Source organism: Macrobrachium rosenbergii, chromosome 11 (assembly GCF_040412425.1).
Source record: "Macrobrachium rosenbergii isolate ZJJX-2024 chromosome 11, ASM4041242v1, whole genome shotgun sequence".
Classification (NCBI taxonomy): Eukaryota; Metazoa; Arthropoda; class Malacostraca; order Decapoda; family Palaemonidae; genus Macrobrachium; species Macrobrachium rosenbergii.
This window is the reverse complement of record NC_089751.1, coordinates 46,988,117-47,010,745: the sequence shown is the minus strand read 5'-3', so window position 1 is coordinate 47,010,745 and position 22,629 is coordinate 46,988,117. Positions and strand designations below refer to the sequence as shown.

The 22,629-nt window shown below is 37.4% G+C and overlaps 1 protein-coding gene and 1 long non-coding RNA gene across 2 annotated transcripts in view; one reads left to right on the top strand and one right to left on the bottom strand.

Moving 5' to 3' along the window:
- Nucleotides 1-22,629, bottom strand: part of LOC136843415 (uncharacterized) — a 192,244-nt gene that overhangs the window by 26,262 nt on the left and 143,353 nt on the right. The window lies entirely within an intron of this gene.
- LOC136843413 (uncharacterized) overlaps nt 17,608-22,629 on the top strand; it is a 112,673-nt gene continuing 107,651 nt past the window's right edge. The window contains exon 1 of the mRNA XM_067111844.1: nt 17,608-19,375. Within this exon, the coding sequence (XP_066967945.1) occupies nt 19,240-19,375 (136 nt within the window). The 5' untranslated portion in view covers nt 17,608-19,239. The remainder of the gene's footprint in view (nt 19,376-22,629) is intronic.

The following is a 22,629-nucleotide window of genomic DNA, read 5'->3' as shown; positions in this document are numbered from 1 at the left end:
TACGTGGCTAAGAACCAATTGGTTACCCAGCAACGGGACCTACAGCTTATTGGGGAATCCGAACCACATTACATCGAGAAGCGAATTTCTATCAACAGAAATAAATTCCTTTAATTCTTCATTAGCCGGCCGGAGACTCGAACTCGGGCCTAGCGAGTGATAGCCGACAACTCTACCGACTCGCCCAACGAGGAACTAGAAAACCAAACAAATTACTTGTCGAGTCGTGTTCTGTTATAGCTGTACCGATCAGACTATCACACAGGGACGGAAATCGGCCCATTTTCCCACTTTTAATAGCTCTGATGTTGGTTACCTCAACATTCCCCGTCAAGAAACATTTGCAATGATGCCAATACTCAGAGGACGGCCCCGCTTTCGAGCTACGAGTTGCTGCCGTTGTGCGGGTCACATGGTGAACTGGCAATGGTGAACTACCACTAGGCAGTGGTTGCGCTTCTGCTCACAGTAGAACAAAGTACAATGACCTAACTGACTGGGGGCTACTAAGATACAGTAACTGACGATTAACCTGGTCTGTGTCTGTTAGCTTTTTCCAGTTGTCCTTGACACAGAGGCCCTTAACCAACACTCCTTATATAGCGTTCCGAGAATACACTACGCTTCCAGAATTCACAGACGCTCTAAACCGTTAGTTGAAACTCCAAATAACGAATGCTTAGTTAATCCATTGAAAACCTCGCCTTTGTGAAGAAACCTTAAGCTTAAAACTAAACGATTTTAAATTATTTTTCTTGGGTCTGGTTTAAATGAGTACAGACAGTCAAATTCACAGGTAGAAAACGATCCACTTTTCTTTGAGGCTTCGAGAATATATATCGTGTATATAATACTTAATTTCCGTGTAACTACTCCGACTGTTAAGTTCCAGTACTTCAGTTTGGTGGTGTGAAACCCTACCTTACGAATTTCCACGATTATAATTTTCACCGCCTAATGACTGGTAAACTTGCCAGGGGCTAATTATATAATCATCATAAAACCAACAAATATTCAAAACGAACTTCCACTGCAAAATTTCAAGCGATCAACACCTTTAATTGTATTGTTCGTGATCGTATAAGTGGCGTGACGGATCCCCGAGATTTGGTACAGCAAGTCTACCTACGTAAGAACAATACCCTTTTAAATGACGTTCATGACAGACTTCAAAAAAAATTTCATTTTAACAATCAATACGGCTATAAATCTTGGTTTTTCAAGCTTGGACTGTGAACGCTGAACAGGGCTAAATATCTTGGCTCTTAAGTTAAGACTCAGACGGCCGAACGCAAATATCTTGGCTCTTAAGGCTCAGACGGCCGAACGCTGATTATGAAAAATAAAACCAATATTGTAGATCATTTATGCCAGTGATTCCATTCATTAGTCATCCAACCCTGGCGTTAATGATGATGAGCTTTGATAACGAGAAAACTAAGCATAGATAACGTCAATGATAATGAGAATGAGTTAAAATATCGATCACAAATATTGATGACAGACAATAATGACATAAATAATATCCACACTAAATTTCAATATCAAGTATTAGATGAGGAAGTTATTATAGATAAAATCACGAATTACCATGAACCAATCAGTTTGAATAATATATATATATATATATATATATATATATATATATATATATATATATATATATATATTTTTATATATATGTATATATATACATATACAAAATATATATATACATATATATATTATATATATTATATAATATACATATATACATATAGATTATATATATATATATATATAATATAAATTATATATGTATATATATTTATATAAACTAAAGAGATCAAGAAGCCAATGGCGATAAAACTTCACCGTTCCAAGGGTTAATGATGTTTGTAGTTAATGACCTCTGAAGACCATATCCAATACTTTGACGCATCAGATTACTCATTTTCGCCTTTAATGAGCGGGATTAGATTAATATTTAAAGGTTCATTAACGGCGGACAACTTATTTGGCAAAGCAAAAGAAAATAATCTAAAGGAACCGTGAGGAAAGAGAATAGATTACCTTTAACATCAGTAAGCCATGATTCATTTCATTTGGTCAATGATTTCTGTCTCTCTCTCTCTCTCTCTCACTATATATATATATATATATATATATATATAATATATATATATATATATATATATATATATATATATATATATATATATATATATATATATATATATGTATATATACACAGTATATATGTGTATATATATACATACATACATACATACATGCATACACACATATATATATGTGTGTGTCCTCTTTATTATTCGCAGTTACTATCAATTTGTCTATCTCTCTTTTATCCGTGTTCCTCTGTCAGCTGGTTTACATGTGAATCTCTTTGTCCGTGTCCTCTCGGCAGATTAAATATCACTTCAAAGTACAGATGTGACTCCCAGAACTAAAAAAAAAAAAAAAAAGAGGGTATCCAGAAACTGCTATTTTTATTTCTTCTTTTTTTTAATCTTTCTGGCGTATTTCGAAAGGATTCCATAATTTTCTGTTCTTTTTTTGGCCATACTCCTTATATTCCTATTCTCGTCTATTGGGAAAAAAACTACTAAACCTACTGCTTGCTATTTCGTTGGCCACTCATAGACTTATTTTCTCGAATGTGGCCTCAAATGTGACTGTGCATATCGTTATTAGAAGTACGCGAGCGCCCGAAGGATATTGTGAATATTGTAATGTGTATTTGAGAACGGAAGTGATATCATGAGTATCGTGCCGAGCACTCAAATCTTCTTAAGGATATGTTTTTGAATATATAAATATGATTTAGCCCCAGGATGAATATTTATTCACTGAAGTGACACGAGGAAGTACAAGGACGCTGCGTAAGAACACTTGAGAGGAGAATGAATATGTATATTGTCCTCCAACGAGAATATCTTATTGACTTCACAAAGACAACAGAAAAAAATGGTTACGTCCCCTGTGACTGTTTCTTACAGCGTACTACATGAATTTGTACCGATGAACAAATACATAACATAACATACTATAGAGCAAAGTAATCACGTCACCACTGCCTTCTCAAAAGGACACAAGGAACTAAAGAAGTATTTGAGAACGTTTCACGAAAGCAGAGATAAAATTTTTGTGAATATGTCTCGCACCTTCAATGCTTTTGCATCCATTTACACAAACTTTCACCATAAGTCATACAACAACTTTCTTAGAGTCTAACATACTTCTTAGAGTCTAACATTCTCCTCAGAGTCTAACATTTTTCTTAAGAGTCTAACCTTCTTCTTAGAGTCTAAAAGAAGAGTCTAACATTCTCCTTAGAGTCTAACATTCTCCTTAGAGTCTAGCGTTCTCCTTACAGTCTAGCATTCTTCTTAGAGTCTAACGCTCTTCTTAAGAGTCTAACATTCTCCTTAGAGTCTAACATTCTTCTTAGAGTCTAACATTCTTCTTAGAGTCTAACATTCTTCTTAAGAGTCTAACATTCTTCTTAGAGTCTAACGTTCTTCTTAAAGTCTAACATTCTTCTTAGAGTCTAACATTCTTCTTGTAATGATATTCATCAGGTACAAAACGCATCTGTATGCTACCCTGCAAATTAAGAGAAAGGTTCGCTCTTACTGAAATAAACTTGCTCTCACAAACACAAACAGGCATATGCAAGTGAAAGGACAGCCACACCCAGGCAGAGGATCCGTGGAAACAGAAAGTGGCAGGTCGATGGAACATACAAAAAAAGACAAAAAAAGACAGGATTCTCTAGAAGATAGACGAGAAAAAAAAAGAACGAAAAAAAAAATAGCTTGATATAGGTTTAAAGCGATTTAGGTCGATATCCGACGCCTGACATTTTCCTTCAGGGACCAATTTGGGAGTCATCTGGGACCCAAATTCTGCTACGTGATGGAGTTCAGGCACCAGGAAACTCCAGATAAACATTTTTGATAAAACAATGTGACGGCAAAAAAAAAAAAGGACGAAACGAGATGAAAAAAATGTTAGAATGGCACGTGAAATCCTTTCTCTCTCTATCTCATACACGCGCACAAACAGACACATACACAGACACACTATATATATATATATATATATATATATATATATATATATATATATATATATATATGTATGTATGTATATATACATGTATATATATATATATATATATATATATATATATATATATATATATATTATATATATAATTATTTATTTACTTATATATATATGTGTGTAATGTACGTATTTGTTGATGAGTGCGTGCATGTATCTATGTATGTATGTAAGTACACATCACCTTTTCAACTTTGAGAGGATAGTTCTAGAAGTGCCATTAAAAAAATTACGGTGATTTGCTTTTTTCCGCAACGCCCAGAATAAATGGAGTCAAACTAGACAAACTTCATGTTTAAGTATTATCTAAGTATTATGTGACTATATCTTCCATTTAAATAACAATTTAATAAGCACTAATTACAAGCACTCTCTTTTCTTGAGCACCTATGTTCACGCAATTATGCAACTGTACCTCAAATCTTGCAATTTTACCTAAAATCTTGCAATTTTACCTCAAATCAGCTCCTCCCCAGTCTACTCAACACACAAACACTTCTGCTGACTTCTTAACCCCAGCATTCATTTCTCTTTCATTTGTTCTCCTCACTTTCTCCTTACCAAACTCTCTTGTCTTGGTTACACTTCCAGCCCTTTCTCCCCAACCTATATTTCTATCTGCCTTAACTTTTGCTTCAACCAAATGCCTAACTCCATTTTTATTTCGACCTTTTCTCCAGCAGGTAAACTTCTCACCATTCATCCATGAACGTGCTCTTACATCCACTCAAAACTAGAACATAATCTAACAATAAAACCTTGTATATATATATATATATATATATATATATATATATATATATATATATATATATATATATATATATATATATATATATATATATATATAAATGTGTGTATATATATACATATAATTTTATATATATATATATATATATATATATATATATATATATATATATATATATATATATATATATATTATATATAACTTAACAGATACTGACAGACAGAGTTAGGTCCACAGCCAGAAGGAAGTCCCAATTTAATCTACTGCCTTTGACCTCTTAGTAGAAATGGCGAGGAAGAAAGATTCAGTTTCCGAAAAGAATGTGAAAAGCACCATATCTCTCTCTCTCTCTCTCTCTCTCTCTCTCTCTCTCTCTCTCTCTCTCTCTCTCTTCTCTCTTCTTCTTCTTCTTCTTCTTCTTCTTCTGGGGTCTATATCTGTGCCCGAAATCAGATTACTTACACTAGGAATGGAACCGAAAGATTCAATCACATCGCCTTCGTGGAGTTTTCAAGAGAGGGTAAATGATTTAACAATGCTACTTATTTAGACCAACTTTAACCTCATTCTGCCATTCTCTTTTTCGAGAGAGGCTCCCTTTTATTTCGCAGAAGGTGATTGAACCTTATTCTCAGATTTTTTTTTTTACATAGCTCACCTTTATTTCCAACCTGAATATTTTACATTTTGCTTTAAACCTACTTTCTTTATTTTTGATTAAAGATTTAAATATGCCTAATGTTTCAGTTTTGAAAAACATGACTCTTAAACTATATACTGTTGATTAGGTGAAACCTTATTTTTCGTTTTCAAATGAGACTCATTAACTTCAAAACAGATATTTTATTTTTAAGTCCTAATTTTATTTTCCCCACTTCCTTATTTCACAAAGAATTACAAACATCAGGACTTACACCATTCCCTAATTTGTTCCTTTCAAGTCGCCTTCATTTTACACTTAATCATTCATTTTGATTTTTCAAGCATCGCTTTATTTATTTTTTGAGTAATAAAGTTCAAAGTTCCTCAATAGCATAGTTACTGATTTTCTTTACACGAAACAGCTTTGCATTATTCGAGGTTTGGATTAAATTCGTCAATTCTTACGAATCTCCTCTATTTCAGCGGCATTCATGCTAATTCTCCAATCACGATCATAACAAACACATTAATATCGTGTCTGGAGGAGGAATGGAAATATTGGCACTCTGGAGACAATATGAAAATGGAAAATTAATTTATATGTTATTACGATCGGCAGTGCCAAGGAAAGAATTCCATATTTACTTACAAGATTGAGAGGCGCTGTCCTTTGGGTGCAGTTTCTGTTTGCACAGTGTGTATATAAATGCAGACGCTCGAAGTGCATGTCTGTCTGATTATATATGAAATACATGGGTACAGCGGGCGTGCGTGTATACAGAGATAGAGACATTACGCGTGTCTTTGTGTCTGAATATGAATAAGAAAGTGTACACACACAGACACACACACACATATATATAGTATATATATGAACAAAGTTACAGCCACGAGAGAAACAACTGATGTGCATCTCAGTTGTGTCACTTTTCCTTCGTGGCTGTAACTTGTTCGTATAATCATCACGTTTTTAGTTTTTTCGTGATTTAAAATCAAACATGTATACACATACATACATATATACACATATATATACATATATATATATCTATATATATATATATATATATATATATATATATATATATATATATATATATATCTACTGGTAACTTTTTTTACCAGATATCATTTGTCAAAGCTACAATGATCTCTTATCGATTTCTGCGCATTTTTTGGATTTGCTTGTCACAAGAAAACCACAGACCCAACGGAAATACATGCGAAGAAACTCTGACAACCGTAATATGTCAGAGTGAGGTTAAGCTTGACCATTCGACCCCGGGGAATATGTATATCTCTGTTCATACATACATATTATGCATGTATCAGAACATTTTATCACATGCATTTTATCAGACACATTTTTACCAGAGCTGGAACAAACCCATCCTAATCATCGTAGCATAATGTTTAGGAGTTTACTGCATAAGGTGTAGAACATACAATTTAGGCCAAAGGCCAAGCGCTGGGACCTGTGAGGTCATTCAGCGCTGAAAGGAAAACTGATTGTATATGATTTAAAAGGTGTAACAGGAGGAAAACTTTGCAGTTGCACTAGGAAACAACTGTTAGAAGAAGGTGGAAAGTAAGCTGGGAGAAAGACTATGAACGGAGGTACAGCAAAAGGAACGAAAGGGGTTGCAGCTAAAGCAGAAGGGACGCTGCAAGGAACTGCAATTAATGCCTACAGTGCATTGCGTGAGGTGTGCATAAGGTGTAGACTCAGTATGCACGTTCACTGACATTTTTTCCGCTTATATGCAACGCGCCTTTGGCTTATATGCAAAGCGCCTTTGATTTGAAGATGTATCTGATAACTTCAATTGTCAAATATACCTGTTTTCATAACATCTTCACAATTCTTAACAACAGAGGGGGTGAGGACAACATGACACAGAAGTAGCATGCCACTGATAGTCTAACCACTTGAAAGTCTTATTCAACAATCAGTCTACATAGAAAACTGTAGTGTATCTGCTTTTGCTGTATAACTATAATAACTTAAGGTTAACACACACCACGTTTAGATTTGCTGTGCCCAGCCTGGGTATATCCTCTTCCATTACAGGTCCTTATACTAGCACGTAGAATGAACGCCACTTGGGCCAGGCTTCGGGTTTGTACAAAACGTCTCTCAAGCTTAACTCTTGTGATATTTCTCTCACTCTTGTTCATCTTGTGTTTCTGTCATGCTTCACCCTTTCTCTCTTTGTAACCATCCACATCTACCTAAACTCATTTATCTTATTCACATCTATCATCTCCTCCTGTACATCTTCCTAATTCATGTATTTCATCTTCTTCCTAAAGATCTTCAATCCTCAACATGTTCATCTTAGCCAAATCAATCATCTCTCCCGTGCATCTTCATTGTCCCTGTACCTCACTTCTCCCTAAAGATCTTCAATCCTCTCTCCTCTTTAGCCCTTCTGCTCTCTCTTAATTTTCCCTTCCTCTTTAATGGGGCTGAAGCGACTGGTTTAATGTCTTCAAATATATATATATATATATATATATATATATATATATATATATATATATATATATATATATATATATATATATATATGAAAAAAATTAGAATTCTACGTGATACCTATTATCTTAACTGAACCCTTCAGATACTAGGTGAGTGACTAGGTCACATCTCTATATAGTTCTACATTCACAGAAAATTTGTTTGTTTAGATCAAACTCCTCCTTACCTATGATCCTGCTTCCCACACACACACACACACACACACACATAACCATTAGTCTCAGGCTTTATTCTTATGCACTCTTCCAGCGTCCCCGTCTTCTCATACACCTGCAGACCTCTTGGCAAGGCATTTTATCATATTTTTTACATGTCTACCTAAAATCATAAGCATGCCTCGCTCTTTCTCTCGATGTTTTTTCTCATCACTTTTTTTGCACCTGGTGTCACTCTGCCCGACACGAAACAGAACTTCTCATCTTCCATTGTTGTTTCATCTGAGCCTTCTCTCCACAATCCTTTCCCATATCGGAGACAATGGCGACCTGTCTCCAAGACTGTTTAATATTTCAAAGGAACGAGTGATGAGAAAATTCAGGGAAAAAGTAGAAAAAGAAGCCATTTTGTCGGACAAGAAACGGATTGCGATTGGAGCAGGGAGTGACTGATGTTTGCAAAGGGTTCAAAGGGCAGGAAATGCAGACATGAGCGACCCAATATGTGTAAGGAGTTAACATGTTACCATATTAAGCGTAGGTAGTGGTATAAATACCCAGGCAGTTCATCACTGATTTAACAACAAATGGGGTAGTGCCAGGTGTCACTCTAAAAGCTCTCAGTAAACATCTTGCGATGCGGTTGCTAACCCCATGCCCTTTTCAAGTGTTTGCGACCACCCATGTCGTCCAACTGCCAGGTACATAACTCACCGCTTAGGTCAACAGGGGCACAAGTTTTCAGGGGAGGGTCCCCATCCGCCTGGTACCTCCAAGGACTTAAGCCTGAGTCCCATTGCTTGGTGTGCATGGATGCTACGACTACACCAACTATATATTTCACCATTATAGCGTTTGGCAAGTTAGGGAAGTCACCAAAACACACACATACACACATATACACACGCGCACATATGTGTCTATATGTATATTGTGTATTATATGTATGTGTATATATAATATATATATACGTATATATATAAAATGAGCATATGCCCATGAATTTATACAAACATAACAAGTCACACACTGACTTAAAACCTGTTAGTTCGGGCACGAACCCAGTCGACCTCACGCTGCCGATATTTGTAGCTACTGCCGTTTTATCAACATAATGGGCCTTATGCATCCGTGAGCGGTCATCCCATTTCTACCAGCACGAAAGAAAGAGGGTGCGGGGGCGGTGGAGAGGAGGGGAGGGAAGAGGGGAGGAAGGAGAGAGAGAGAGAGTAACAGAGGCAGCTATATCCGAACTTATCCTCAACAATGGAACGGACAATGTCTGTCTATCAAGGCGGAAAAGAGAAAAACGAAAATGGAAATGAAAAACACATCCTAACTAGAATCAGGAAGTTCGCCTTTCGTCCGCGGGAGAGATTAAACAGCTTTGTTTTTAACCCGACGTACAAGATGCGGAGAACTGACTCATTGGAACCACGTAGCGTAAGAGGAACAGGAAGAGGAAGAGAGAGAGAGAGAGAGAGAGAGAGAGAGAGAGAGAAAATGTGTGAGAGCCTGCACACGCATACATACACACAGACACGTAAACATTCATAGGCTAACAGACCAACGAGAGACAGACAGACTACCATATATATCAACAGAGAGAGAGAGAGAGAGAGAGAGAGAGAGAGAGAGAGAGAGAGAGAGAGAGAGAGGAGCCTGCACAAGCATACATACATACATACACACACAAACATTCATAGGCTAACAAACCAACGATACAGAGAGAGAGAGAGAGAGAGAGAGAGAGAGAGAGAGAGAGAGAGAGAGAGAGAGAGAGAGAGAGAGAGAGAGTTTTCGGGAGTGAATTTTTTCAGTTTGTAATATATACTATTAAAGTCGAAATCCAGACCTTCATTTGGAGTCGTTCCATAGTTCCTAAGAAAGGTCTTTCTTTCATTATGTTGTTCTACCGGGAGCAGATAAAAAAATATAGAGGAAAGGAGGTCACATCTGAATAGCTTTCTATGAGGCACCTCAGAAACCCAAACAGTCACATGTGCCTACGTAAGAGTTCTACGTAGATTTTCGATGTCGCGTGTTAGATCGTCTTCTGTACGGAATAAGGAAGGAAAGAAAGAAAGAAAAAAAGGATTTGTATTCTCATATACAGTGTTTTTTTTTTTTTTTTTTAAGAAACACAACAAATTCCGACCTATGTTTCTGGTGGAATTATCCCACTTAAAAGCTGACATCTTGTCTGTGTCTGTGAGACTAAGCCCTTACGGTCTCCCTCCCACTATTTCTGGAATATGACTACTTTTCCAAAGAGTAACTCTGGGATGACCTTTTTCTTATCTTTGAAATGTTCGTCTACCCATATTTTCCATGTGAGCCAATGGCCAAATATTTAAATGTTCGAAGTTGAATGTACACAAAACTAAAGGCGAGAGTTTCAAACAGGTTATTCTCTCTCTCTCTCTCTCTCTCTCTTCTCTCTCTCTCTCTCTCTCTCTCTCTCTCTCTCGTGCATGATCTTCGTGGCACAATTGTAAGTGTTCGGCTCACAAACCGAGGAACCCAAATTCGATCCCAGCACTGGACGAGGAAAGGAACGGTAAGATTCATGTTTACTTAAAAACCTACCCTGTCTGTTATCTTATACAGTTAACTGGGTGCTCTGGATATTAGTCAATTTCTGTGTATAGTAAATGGGTGGAGACAAACATACAGACCGAAAGAGTAGACAGGAAAGGAAATTACAGACTTGAATGGCCAATCCTACGTAAAAGAAAAAGAAAAAGAAAAAAAAAGGGCCTAGGTAAAATAATCCTCACCTAAACGGATTTCAGTCATTTCTAAGTTGATTCAACAGATCGATATTTTTCCTTTCTCTCTCCTATCGCAATTGCCTCATTGAGATAAGTAACTTCGATAGCAAACCCACTAAGAAATAGACTCCCTAATTACCAGTGTTATTAAGCAAATCGTGGACGTGAAAGTATAATCCTATTTTGGAGCTTTGGCGCTGATTATATGACCAATGATTTCAAGTTCACTCAAAATGTTGGTTACATTTAAGGCATCTGACACTCCAAAGTTCATCTTCGTAAGTTCATAAGTTTAAAATTATTTAATTTAACCTCTTTACAGGCTTAGAATCATGCCTTGGATATATCTGTAATAAAAACCATCAAATTTTACTCGGCTTCTCATCTTTTTTAAAATTTAAAAATTCAGGCCATTTTTGTAGTACCCTTTATATCTATGAAGAACGTTCATTATTACTGAAGGAAACAGAATTCGCAAATCATCGTGATATTTTTAGTTCACAAAAACAAGCCCAAAAAAATAATAACAAGAGGAAATGAGCATATTCGAAACCCCACGATGTATTTCTGTTTTACAACGGGGAGGGAACCGTGCCCTCAGAAGTGTTGCCAAATGTTCTCAGACACATAACTTCCACTTTTATGAAATACCAGTGTTGGCACGAGGTAAGATCATGATGGGCTAAGCTCATAATTTGAAAAACCTTATTACCTTTATCATAAATCGAAGCTGTAACTTCTGTTAGTTATGTTTGACCAAGCTTACACTTCTGTTGCGGCTCTCTGGATATAAATCGCTGCTTCTTCGGCTATACTACGGAATACTGCTGCTTCCATAACAGAATAACTTCAATGTACGTGAATTTATAACTGATTAATAAACAGACTATAAAAAACATTCATATATTTAGGTGAAGAACTTTCTAAGAAACTATTTCCTTGCTGGAGTCCATCGGTGGACACGAGTAAGCCCCAAGCGAAACGCAAAGCAAACTGAAGCACTAAAATCTCCTTTGGACATAGGGGCATGATCAATATATTCATCAGAAAAAAATAAGAACAGTATCAGACATGACACAGCCACCACAACTATTGCTGCACGTCCTTATACCACATCACCTCTCCGCCCTTTCTCTGCTGCCAATGCATTATTACGATGCTACATTTTGCAGACCCACGCAGTGAAAAAGACCCTACAAATCCCCAGGCCCTAAATGGAAGTCGAATAACGAAAGATGCAAAAAGGAGATGGGTCCTGCCAGCCGAGGGTAAAAAGGGGTTGCAGCGTTCTGGGGGATACCGGGAGGTTAAAGGACCCACTAGATCCAGCAGCCCTGTAGGAAGGGGTTTTGCGGGGTTGGGGGTGGTAGGATGAAGGAGGTAGGATACTGGGAGGCAGCAGGATCGAGGCCCGACTCTTACAGCGAGTATAGATCTGGAAAAGCAACGGAGCAGAAAACCTGTAAGATAGATATGGGATTTGTAAGGGTTGACTTAACTATATCATTGACTGGCGAAATTGGAGGAGGGCGAAGAGGACTGGGTGAAGATGATTGGATGAAAAGGATGCCATGGACAAAAAAATATAACAAATAATGGAGGACGGATGATAAGCTTTGGAAGACAACATTGCAATGGTGTAATGAAGATTATTAGACAGCACAAATAATGATGACGAACAATTAAGAACGAAGAGCTGGGAGAAGATCAATTATATCCTTGAAAGTGATAACCAGAACAGGATGAATAATTGAGATACTATGAGAAGACAAAACGTTAAAAGGAAAAACTATATAAAGGTGGGAATACGACATGAGCAACCCCTGTACTTGAACATAAGGAAAACAAAATTGAAAAGGCTGAAAATGGCAGTATACGGCGACCAGGCTCTACCCAAACTTCAGTTTGTTGGAAACATTTTTCTCTCACATGGACTCCCTCCTCAATTATGACCTTGTGGGGTTCAAAGTTTATCTAGATCTGTTTCCAGAGAGTTTCTGTAAGATCCAGTATTTTCGCAACTGTTTTATAATTCAATCACTTCACAAACAAGTTTCCTGAAAAGCACGTCAGATTTCATGATTACGAATGTCCGTGAACATTAACAGAGTAAAATTTCCACCGAAAATTTAACATATTATTCTCCAGTCTTGAATCTCTCTCTCTCTCTCTCTCTCTCTCTCTCTCTCTCTCTCTCTCACTTGATATCTTTCGTCTTAATTCGTAATACAGATGGTAAAAAATGGATATTCGTCATTGCAATCACTATCCATAACAGATACTCTTTTACTCGCATCCAAACATTCATACTTTTGAATTCCTCTCTCTCTCTCTCTCTCTCTCTCTCTCTCTCTCTCTCTCTCTCTCTCTCTCTCTCTCTCTCTCTCTCTCTCATTTATAGTTCTATATCTGGGCTTATCAATTTGTGATGTTGTGTTCACGTCCATGCGTGCACACGGTATTAAACAGACTTATGAGGCCACACAGCCTGTCATGTTTTCTTAAATACATAAACTGCACACCTGGATAAAAAAAAAATTATATCGCTAATGTTGTGAAGGCGTTTGGCATAGGGGTTCAACCATGATTCTGCAATGGAAGTATGAATTTAACACTGTGCGTCGTCTGGCTTTTTCTCTACAGCCATACTCTGTTCGGGGGACTGCTTAAGACTTTTATATATGAATGTATAATTACACACACACACACACACACACACACACACACACACACATATATATATATATATATATATATATATATATATATATATATATATATATATATATATACATACATACATACACATGTACAGTACATATATACTCTAAAGATACATTTATATACATACACACATACATATATATAGATATATATATAAATTGTGTATATTTATATTATATATATATACATATATAAAACATACGTACATATAAATAATTAAGCCCTCTGCCTCCTTGGAGGGATTCGAACCCACGCACTCTGGTGAAAATGAGGCTACCACATACATCCCAAAGCTATGAAGAAGAGGAATATAATTCTATTTTTGCTCTGAAATCGACAGATATATCTATGCAAGAGCTGAAATAGATCTATGAGCTTGTTCTTAGAACATTGGTCTAAGAGATAACCTCCCTCTCGCTGGTGTGCGTGGTTTCAAATGTTCCTGCAGAGAGAAAAGACTATTATTTATTTCCTTTATAACATAACCTACGTATTTATATGAACGCACACACACGCATTCTGTATAAAATACACATCAATAACCACACGGAAAGTCTATGGGGAAGAAAAGGAAGATGATATAAGAGTATGATACGAGACCTCACAGCGGAGCCAATGCATTCCAAAGAGAGAGAGAGAGAGAGAGAGAGAGAGAGAGAGAGAGAGAGAACTGCTGACTCATGATCCTCCAGCCTGCATAAGGGGGACATGAGGCAACGCGAGCGACCACCAGGGGGGAAAACGCGGGGGAGGGGAAGGGGGGGTGAGGGTGGGGGAAATCCCACTCAAACACAACGCGAACACGATACAAAAACAAAGCCTTTATTTTCCCCTCAGTAAAGATCTCTCTCGCGCTATCAATACACATCCAAGCATCCGCGCCGCTTTGATGCACCGAACGGAACCAATAAATCCGTTGCAGACGCCCACGCCGCTTCTTACCAGACCATTAGACATCGAGCGCCCACACGTATCTCTTCTTGTCCTCCCAAACCCCTCACTTCGCGTCTCCCATCTCCCTCCCCCCACTCCAAGCACTCCCGTTTCATCATGCGTCTCTCTCCCTCCTTCCTTCCCTCACCTTCCTCTTCCCTCGCCCCCGCCCCCCACCACCAGGAACAGTCACCGACGTTGCACTCATGAGTACGGTATCTTTCTACTTATTTTTCTCTAATTGTAAAAATAAAAAAATTAGGAAAGCATGAAGGTAAAAAAAATAACTAGTATCAGAAGCAAGTGGTTTCCGTCTTTTTTATATTTTCTTTAAATGGTAAAGAATAAAATAAAAAGGCGAAGGGTATGAGCGAAAGCATGAAAAGACTAAAACCAAAAAATTCAGAGGACAGAAAAATAGCGCTAATCATTTCCATGAACCAATCCGGGTATTTTCAGTGCTTAAGTATAAATATGAATTTTCATGCAGACAACCAAACAAAACGCAACCATAAACCAAGCACATATAATAAATTATATATATATATATATATATATATATATATATATATATATATATATATATATATATATATATAGATTTCCTACTCATATCAGGATTGAACCCAGGTCTTTCAATTGAAAGGCAAGGGCGCTGCCCACTAGGCCATACAAGTCTAAAAGAAGTTGGAACCTGAGAGCAACTGCACCCAAGGAATTACCAGGCCAAGCTAACTGCTTGCACACCAGCGAGTTTTCCCCAACTTCCTGACTCAGCAATGACGCAATTGACAGCATTTCATTAGAATTACATATATATATATATATATATATATATATATATATATATATATATATATATATATATATATATATATATATATATATATATATATATATATATATATATATATATATATATATATATATAGGTAGCTCTTTTCCAGTCTCCTACACTATATATGCAAAAACTACACCCCACCATATAATTGTTTTTCTATATAGTGATGTATGTATGTACTGTATGTATGTATGTAAAAATGCAATATGTATCTACATGTCTTTTGCTGTGTGTACCACCACTATTCTGTGGGTCTTGAACTCTCAAGTTTAGACTTGCCATCTTCTAGTCCGGGAACAGCCCTAGTCCCCTCTATAAGTACAGTGAATGAAGACCTTGTCATATATCACCCTCATTTCTGAGGGTACCTGCACATTATACACATTATATACCCTATGAATCTGTATTAAATCTAAACAGCAAGCGAAAAAATATGCCAGTTCTCCGTTACATAAATGCTTGATTACCCACGCAGGACTGATTTTAATTTAAAAAGGAATATAACCCTGTTCGTAGCTGCGTTTCTAAAACTTCTGCTCTTTATAGGACAGCAAGGCAAACACTTTCGGAAAGCACTTGAGTCACATCGAAAGTACAATGAATTCCGAGAATTCGACGAGCGCGACGGGGGTCTTCTTCCCTCAACCGCTTTAGCAGAGGTGAAATGGAAAAGCGCTAATGAAATCTCGACTTGCGTCACCACCATTCATGTGTCCGAGCCACTCACTGACAGATTCATGACGACGGTTCCAGAGTTTCTTAGAAAACCACAGACGTGACTCATCTATAGATGGTTTTCCTGTAACAAACGAGTGAATATGAGATTATTTTGAAAGGTGTTCATTTGAGTTTATATTTTTATATTAATCACTATTTTACACTCGACATTTTCAGACTTTCAAACACCAAAGCACAAATAACCAATTAATATCTAATTCACTATACCTTGGGGATATCGTTTTATAAATCATATATATATATATATATATATATATATATATATATATATATATATATATATATATATATATATATAATATATATATATATATATATATAAATATATATATATATAAATATATATATATATATATATATACACATATATTTGTGTGTGTGTATAATTGTAATAGCCACAATGCCCTCTTAACTTTTCGAATTCGTCACACTTTTTGGATACGCTTGTCATTACAAAACCTTAGATCCAGATGTAAGAAATATGAAGCAATTCTGCGGGAATCGAACCCGCATTCTGAGAAATCACAATGATTCAGATATATTAAACGACTCCAGCCGACTGTATATGCCCGATCTCATTTTCACTTCTAATTTGCAATTCCACTAACACACATCCATCCTACAATCTGAATGGATTCTGATTTGATCTAATATCCCCTTTCTATCATTAGCAAGGAAATAATTGCCTGTTATAATACTGTAAATGTCAAGAGAAATCATTTTATACCTCATGCAAACTCAGTAGTGTAAGTTTCTTTTTTCAACTTTAGGAAGCTTGACAAACAACTCTGAACCGCTATAAACAATCCTCTCAACACAGCTGACAATTTCCCGAAGAAACTAACTTTTAAGTGGCTACGCCTCGCTTCGAATTTCGTGTTCAGTTTAAAAAAAAAATTGCACACCCGTTCCTTGAACGTTGCTACTCAAAATAATTCCATAAAATTTAATTTAGCCATCAAATTTAATTCAGTGATTTATTCCAATCTATGAACACAGTCGCTCAGCTACGGATTATTTTAATAATGATCGACAGACGAAGCCTCGTACGTCAAGTCAAGAACGAATACCAGCTACAAGAACAAAATTCCATGCAAAATTAAGGGGAAAGGAAAAGAGAGAACCGCTCAAGGACGACGACTCGGCCGGGAAGCGAGTGAAAATAAAACCTGCACTTCCTTCCCTCATAAATTATGACTGGGAAGTCCTGAATACATGAATTCAAATTCATTTTTTCGCCAGCGGTGCATGGCACGAAAAGGCACTGCTGGATGATGTCACTTGATGTGCTCTCTCTCTCTCTCTCTCTCTCTCTCTCTCTCTCTCTCTCTCTCTCTCCGATGCTATGCGTCACATTTACCTGGAATTCTGTGGCCTTGGAGTTCTTGTAACACCTGGACAAGCTCACAGATATACACACGAACGTACGATGCGTAAATCCATTGTCCCAAGACTAGCAAACCCCCAGAACTACCCCTCCCCCAACCAGGAGCCATTAAACCTCTCGTTTTCTGTATTCCCAAAGAGGCGTATAAAAGACCGTTCTGCAACTCCTGGCACCTCAGTCACACGTGTGTCTCTGCAAGGGAAGAGATGTGCCGCTCCGCTCCACTGGCAGTCACATGTTATTTCCGGGTCGTGTCTTTTTACCATTTACTCCAGAAGTACTATTAGTAGCCGCTCATCTCCGCGAGTACTTCCCAGCGAAAAAGAGACTGCAGTGAGTGTTGTGTTCCTCCAGACGATCCAGTTATCACAAATGTTCGCGAAATGGAAATCACTCGCAACGGATACCAGAACTAGAGACAGCCGTTCTCCCAGCCATGGTGGTGGATAAGAACCCCACCAGTGAGAGAGAGAGAAAGAGCAAGTGAGAAAGCAAAACCCAGTGAAACACTCGTTCTAATTTTCCGACTTCCAAAATCATCAGGGAATGACAACGCCGAAGTTCTTTTATGTGATTTGATTTTTTTTGCGAGTTATTTATTTTTTTCTCTCTCTTTTGGTTCGTCTGAGTCCGTTCCATTCGAGGCTGCCATAAATTTAATTCATCGAGAGTATGAATGGATTCATTGATGGGAAAGGGCGGAAAAGGTGCCGGGTACGACTCTATATATTTTTCGTGAGTTGAAATTGGACCCAGACAGGAAACGCCGAGTGTTTGAAGAGTTGGTATGAAAGTAGATGGAGTAGGAGGAGCACCTACTCCAGAGGACCCTCAACGAAGCAAAACAAAAGGAGTTAAGTAGGACATTAGGGAGGCTAAAGTCGTTGACATAACAAGGCCATCTCCAGGTCATCCCTGAAGTGGCACTCTAGGACTCCCTAGGAGGCGTAAATGAAGGCGTGCTGAATGTATCCTTTAAAGAACAGGAACAGGTAGATTAAGGAGAGGACGATACAATAAAACAATTCTCCGGGTCAAGCACTTTTTTCGTTCCGTTTCACTGATTCAGGTGTGAAGGGATTTTACTGTAACTGAAAAGTGCCCTTTCCGAGTGCCATCAACAATCGATTGAATGAAAACAGTTGAACAGAACACAAGACACAGAAACTTTAACGTCAAAAGTGTATGAAATATTAGATATGGAACATGAAACAAACTGAGTGTTGAGTATTAAGAAGAGGGGAAAAAAAGTCATTAGTGCAGTTTATAAATCCAAATCAATCACAAAATTACTCCGCATTTTTAATCAACAGGAACAAGCTCAAATAATGACCTGCAGCCCCCAATAACCCTCCACCCTAATAAAAGTTTAATAGGGAACGCAAAAACGAGACATCAGTCAGTTTTCAAATGTCTCTGATATATATTCTTCCCACAAAATCGCTATTTATCACAATCTCTGACTAACAAAAGTATACTTAGAAAGCAGCAAATTCAGTCTAAAAAAAAAACAAGAAAAAAAAAGGGAATACGGAAATAGGCAAGTGAACTCTGAATTTCGCACAAATTCCCTTCCGCGATTCATTTTTCTTCCCATCACCATTGCTGACGAAAGGGGAAGACCATGTGGTGGTGGTGGTGGATCTGGCAAGCCGGGGGGGGCCTGAGGTGGGGCCACAGAACCGGTGGCATCAGGTCTGCTCGTCGAATGCTTCTGTTGCTTATACACCTCGTCGTTCTCTGGGTCGATACGGTCTCAGGTAAGTTTACATGTGTAAGCTCGCCCTCTCTCTCTCTCTCTCTCTCTCTCTCTCTCTCTCTCTCTCTCTTCCCCGACCTGTGTATGTCTGATGTACGGTTGTCTGAATCAGTCTTATGTTTATCTCTATACACGATCCACGTATCTATATAGTGCATTTATATGTACGTTTTGTGACCTTAAATATTTCTGCGTGCATGTGAGTGTGTACGTTAGGTGGAGTCTCTATTTTCATACCTTTTACCTTTTACCAGTTCTCTCTCTCTCTCTCTCTCTCTCTCTCTCTCTCTCTCTGCCGATTGATCGATCGATCGATCGATCGACAGATAAACTGAGAGACAGCGCACTTTGGTGCAGTATGGTGCCGATCCCTGGTACGTTTTCGTTGGTAGACTGACAGATTTGCGGGAACTTATGAAGCGTACTGGACAAAACCAACTTTAGCCAAAACAATAATTCGACGGAAATGGACTATTGATTGCTCCAGGAAAGACCGCAGATTATGTCTGACGGGAAGCTTTCATATGTTTCCCAAATTAATTTCTGGTGAAAATAACCGGGCATGTACATGTGAGTATATATGTATGTATGTATGTATGTATATGCATATATATGTATATATATATCTATATACATATATATGTGTGCGTGTGTGTGTGTGTACCACATGGCGTTCATGTATACATATATATATGTATGTATGTATGTATGTATGTATGTATGTATGTATGTATGTATGTATGTATGTATGTATGTATGTATATGTATATATATACATATATATGTGTATGTATACATGAACACCGTGTGGTACCGAGGAAATAAGTGAAATTGGGGTCACATACAACTGTCACATGACATTCCTACTCTCGTAAAGACACCTTGTCAAAACGAGACAAGCTGCGCGTTGATATGTCTCCACGTATCACACTGCTGACAATTTTAAGACAAATCATTTTATCAACTTAACGGGTACGGCTCATAAATCTCAATTTCAACGAGGTCAGAGAGTACAAAAACATTGCTTAGAGGAGAGGACGTGAGTGCAAAACCAGTCGGCCATGTAATTCCGATCTTGTGAGAAATAATAAGGCACAAATTACGTAAACTGGAAAAAAATAAGTCATGTTTGTTTCGTAAATCTCAACAGTAAAGTTTCCCAATTAGTTTTCGATATCATATACGTAATAAAACGAAGATAAGGTTGACACAATCGGAAAACGAAAATATTTCTACCAAGACGCACTTGGAAAACAGGAAGGCCTGACTGGGTCCAGGGTCCAACGATCCCCTTGAAATAACATGACTTTTTTTAGTATTACGTCCTAGAATACCGGTTTTCAGAGCAAAAAAGTGAAAAGCCAACTTTCATTTTTCCTTTTATTGTGCAGAATTATTAGACGACCGAACTATACTACAAAATTCATTTCTCAAGAAACAGCAAATTACAAACAGCGGGTGCCTTTGTGTTACTATCTATTTGTACGCTGCCTTAAAATTGTGACAAGAATATTGTTGCGTTCGCTTTTATAAAGTGGTCGGTGTAGGCCAGCATTTCATTTTTTTCAGAGATGTTAATTCAATTAGATTTTATTTAAATTCCATACGCCGTTACATGCACCCAAATTCATTATGTTTAAAGAGTGGGGATTTAAGGATAAAATCTGTGCTAATTTTAGTTTTCTGAAAAGAAAAATATTGTGCTGGCTTTGTCTGTCCACTTTTTTCTGTCTGCAATTTTTCTGTCCGCCCTCAGATCTTAAAAACTACTGAGGCTAGAGGGCTGCAGATTGGTATGTTGATCATCCACCCTCCGATCATCAAACATACCAAATTGCAGCCCTTTAGCCCAGGTAGTTTTTATTTTATTTAAGGTTGAAGACAGCCATAATCGTGCATCTGGCACCCATATAGGCCAGGCCACCACCGGGCCGTGGTTAAAGTTTCGTGGCCGCGGCTCATACAGCATTATACCGAGACTACCGAAAGATAGGTCTATTTTCGGTGGCCTCGATTATACGATGTACAGAAAACTCGATTGCTCCAAAGAAACTTCGGCTATTGTTTACTTATATTTATTTTAAATACTTGTTGTATGGACAACCATATTTCTACAAAAGAATTCACTGGTTAGACTTCGCTATATTTAATGAATAACACTGCATGAATAATTACTTACTCACAGAGGCAGCCTTTGAAATGCTAAGCAGCCGTTTTATCAAATAACCGAGTTCTTGAAATTAAATATTGTCCAATATGCATTTTTTACCTACAAACATAGAAAAAAGACATTACGTACTATTTAATCTTAAATAATTTACTTCAAATAATTCTCCCGCTATATTACTGGATTTCATCTGTGGTGACACTTTCTAAAATGGATACTTATTTATAACTGTGACTGAACTGAATATAGAGTTTAGGCCAAAGGCTAAGCACTGGGACCTATGAGGTCATTCAGCGGTGGAAAGGAAATTGAGAGTACTTAGGTCTGAAAGGTGCAATAGGAGGAAAACCTCGCCGTTGCACTATGAAATAATTGTTATAAGAGGGTGGATAGCAAGATGGAAGAAAGATAATATGATCGGAGGTACAGTAAAAGGAATGAAAAGAGTTGCAGCTACGGGCCGAAGGGACGCTGCACAGAACCTTCAGTAATGCCTAAAGTGCAGCCCGTGAGGTGCACTGACGGCACTATAAACCCGGCCCCCCTTACGGGGAATATATAGCTGTCACTGCAAACCTATTATATTCAGTATAAAATAAGAATTTATTGTCATCTTTATCAAGATCTATCCCATTTAGCTATCCACCAGACATTACACTTTTCCTTTTATACTTGCCTGCATCTCCCTCTGGCCTATTATATATCTTTTCTTCGTCCTTTCGCATTACCCTGTATTCTAAGATTTTAAAGACTTATACTACCAGTACCTACCTCGACTATTTCAAGTCTATTTAATCATACTTACTGTATCTTATTATCGAACATTCGCCTTCAACACATTATTCGTGAGAAATGTAACCATCTGAACTGGATGAACGTACACTTCTACATAACCCTTGCCTATACAATTTAACACATCATTCCAGCAGACGGAATAACACTACACACGCATAGGATTTTATGTTATTATCTAAGCCCTCAATATTCACTGAGTCCTCATTCTTTTTTTTAATAGTTTAACATAATCAAGTCTGGGGAGTATATATAACTGTAAAGACCAAATAAGTTTTTAGTTCGGATTACTGGTT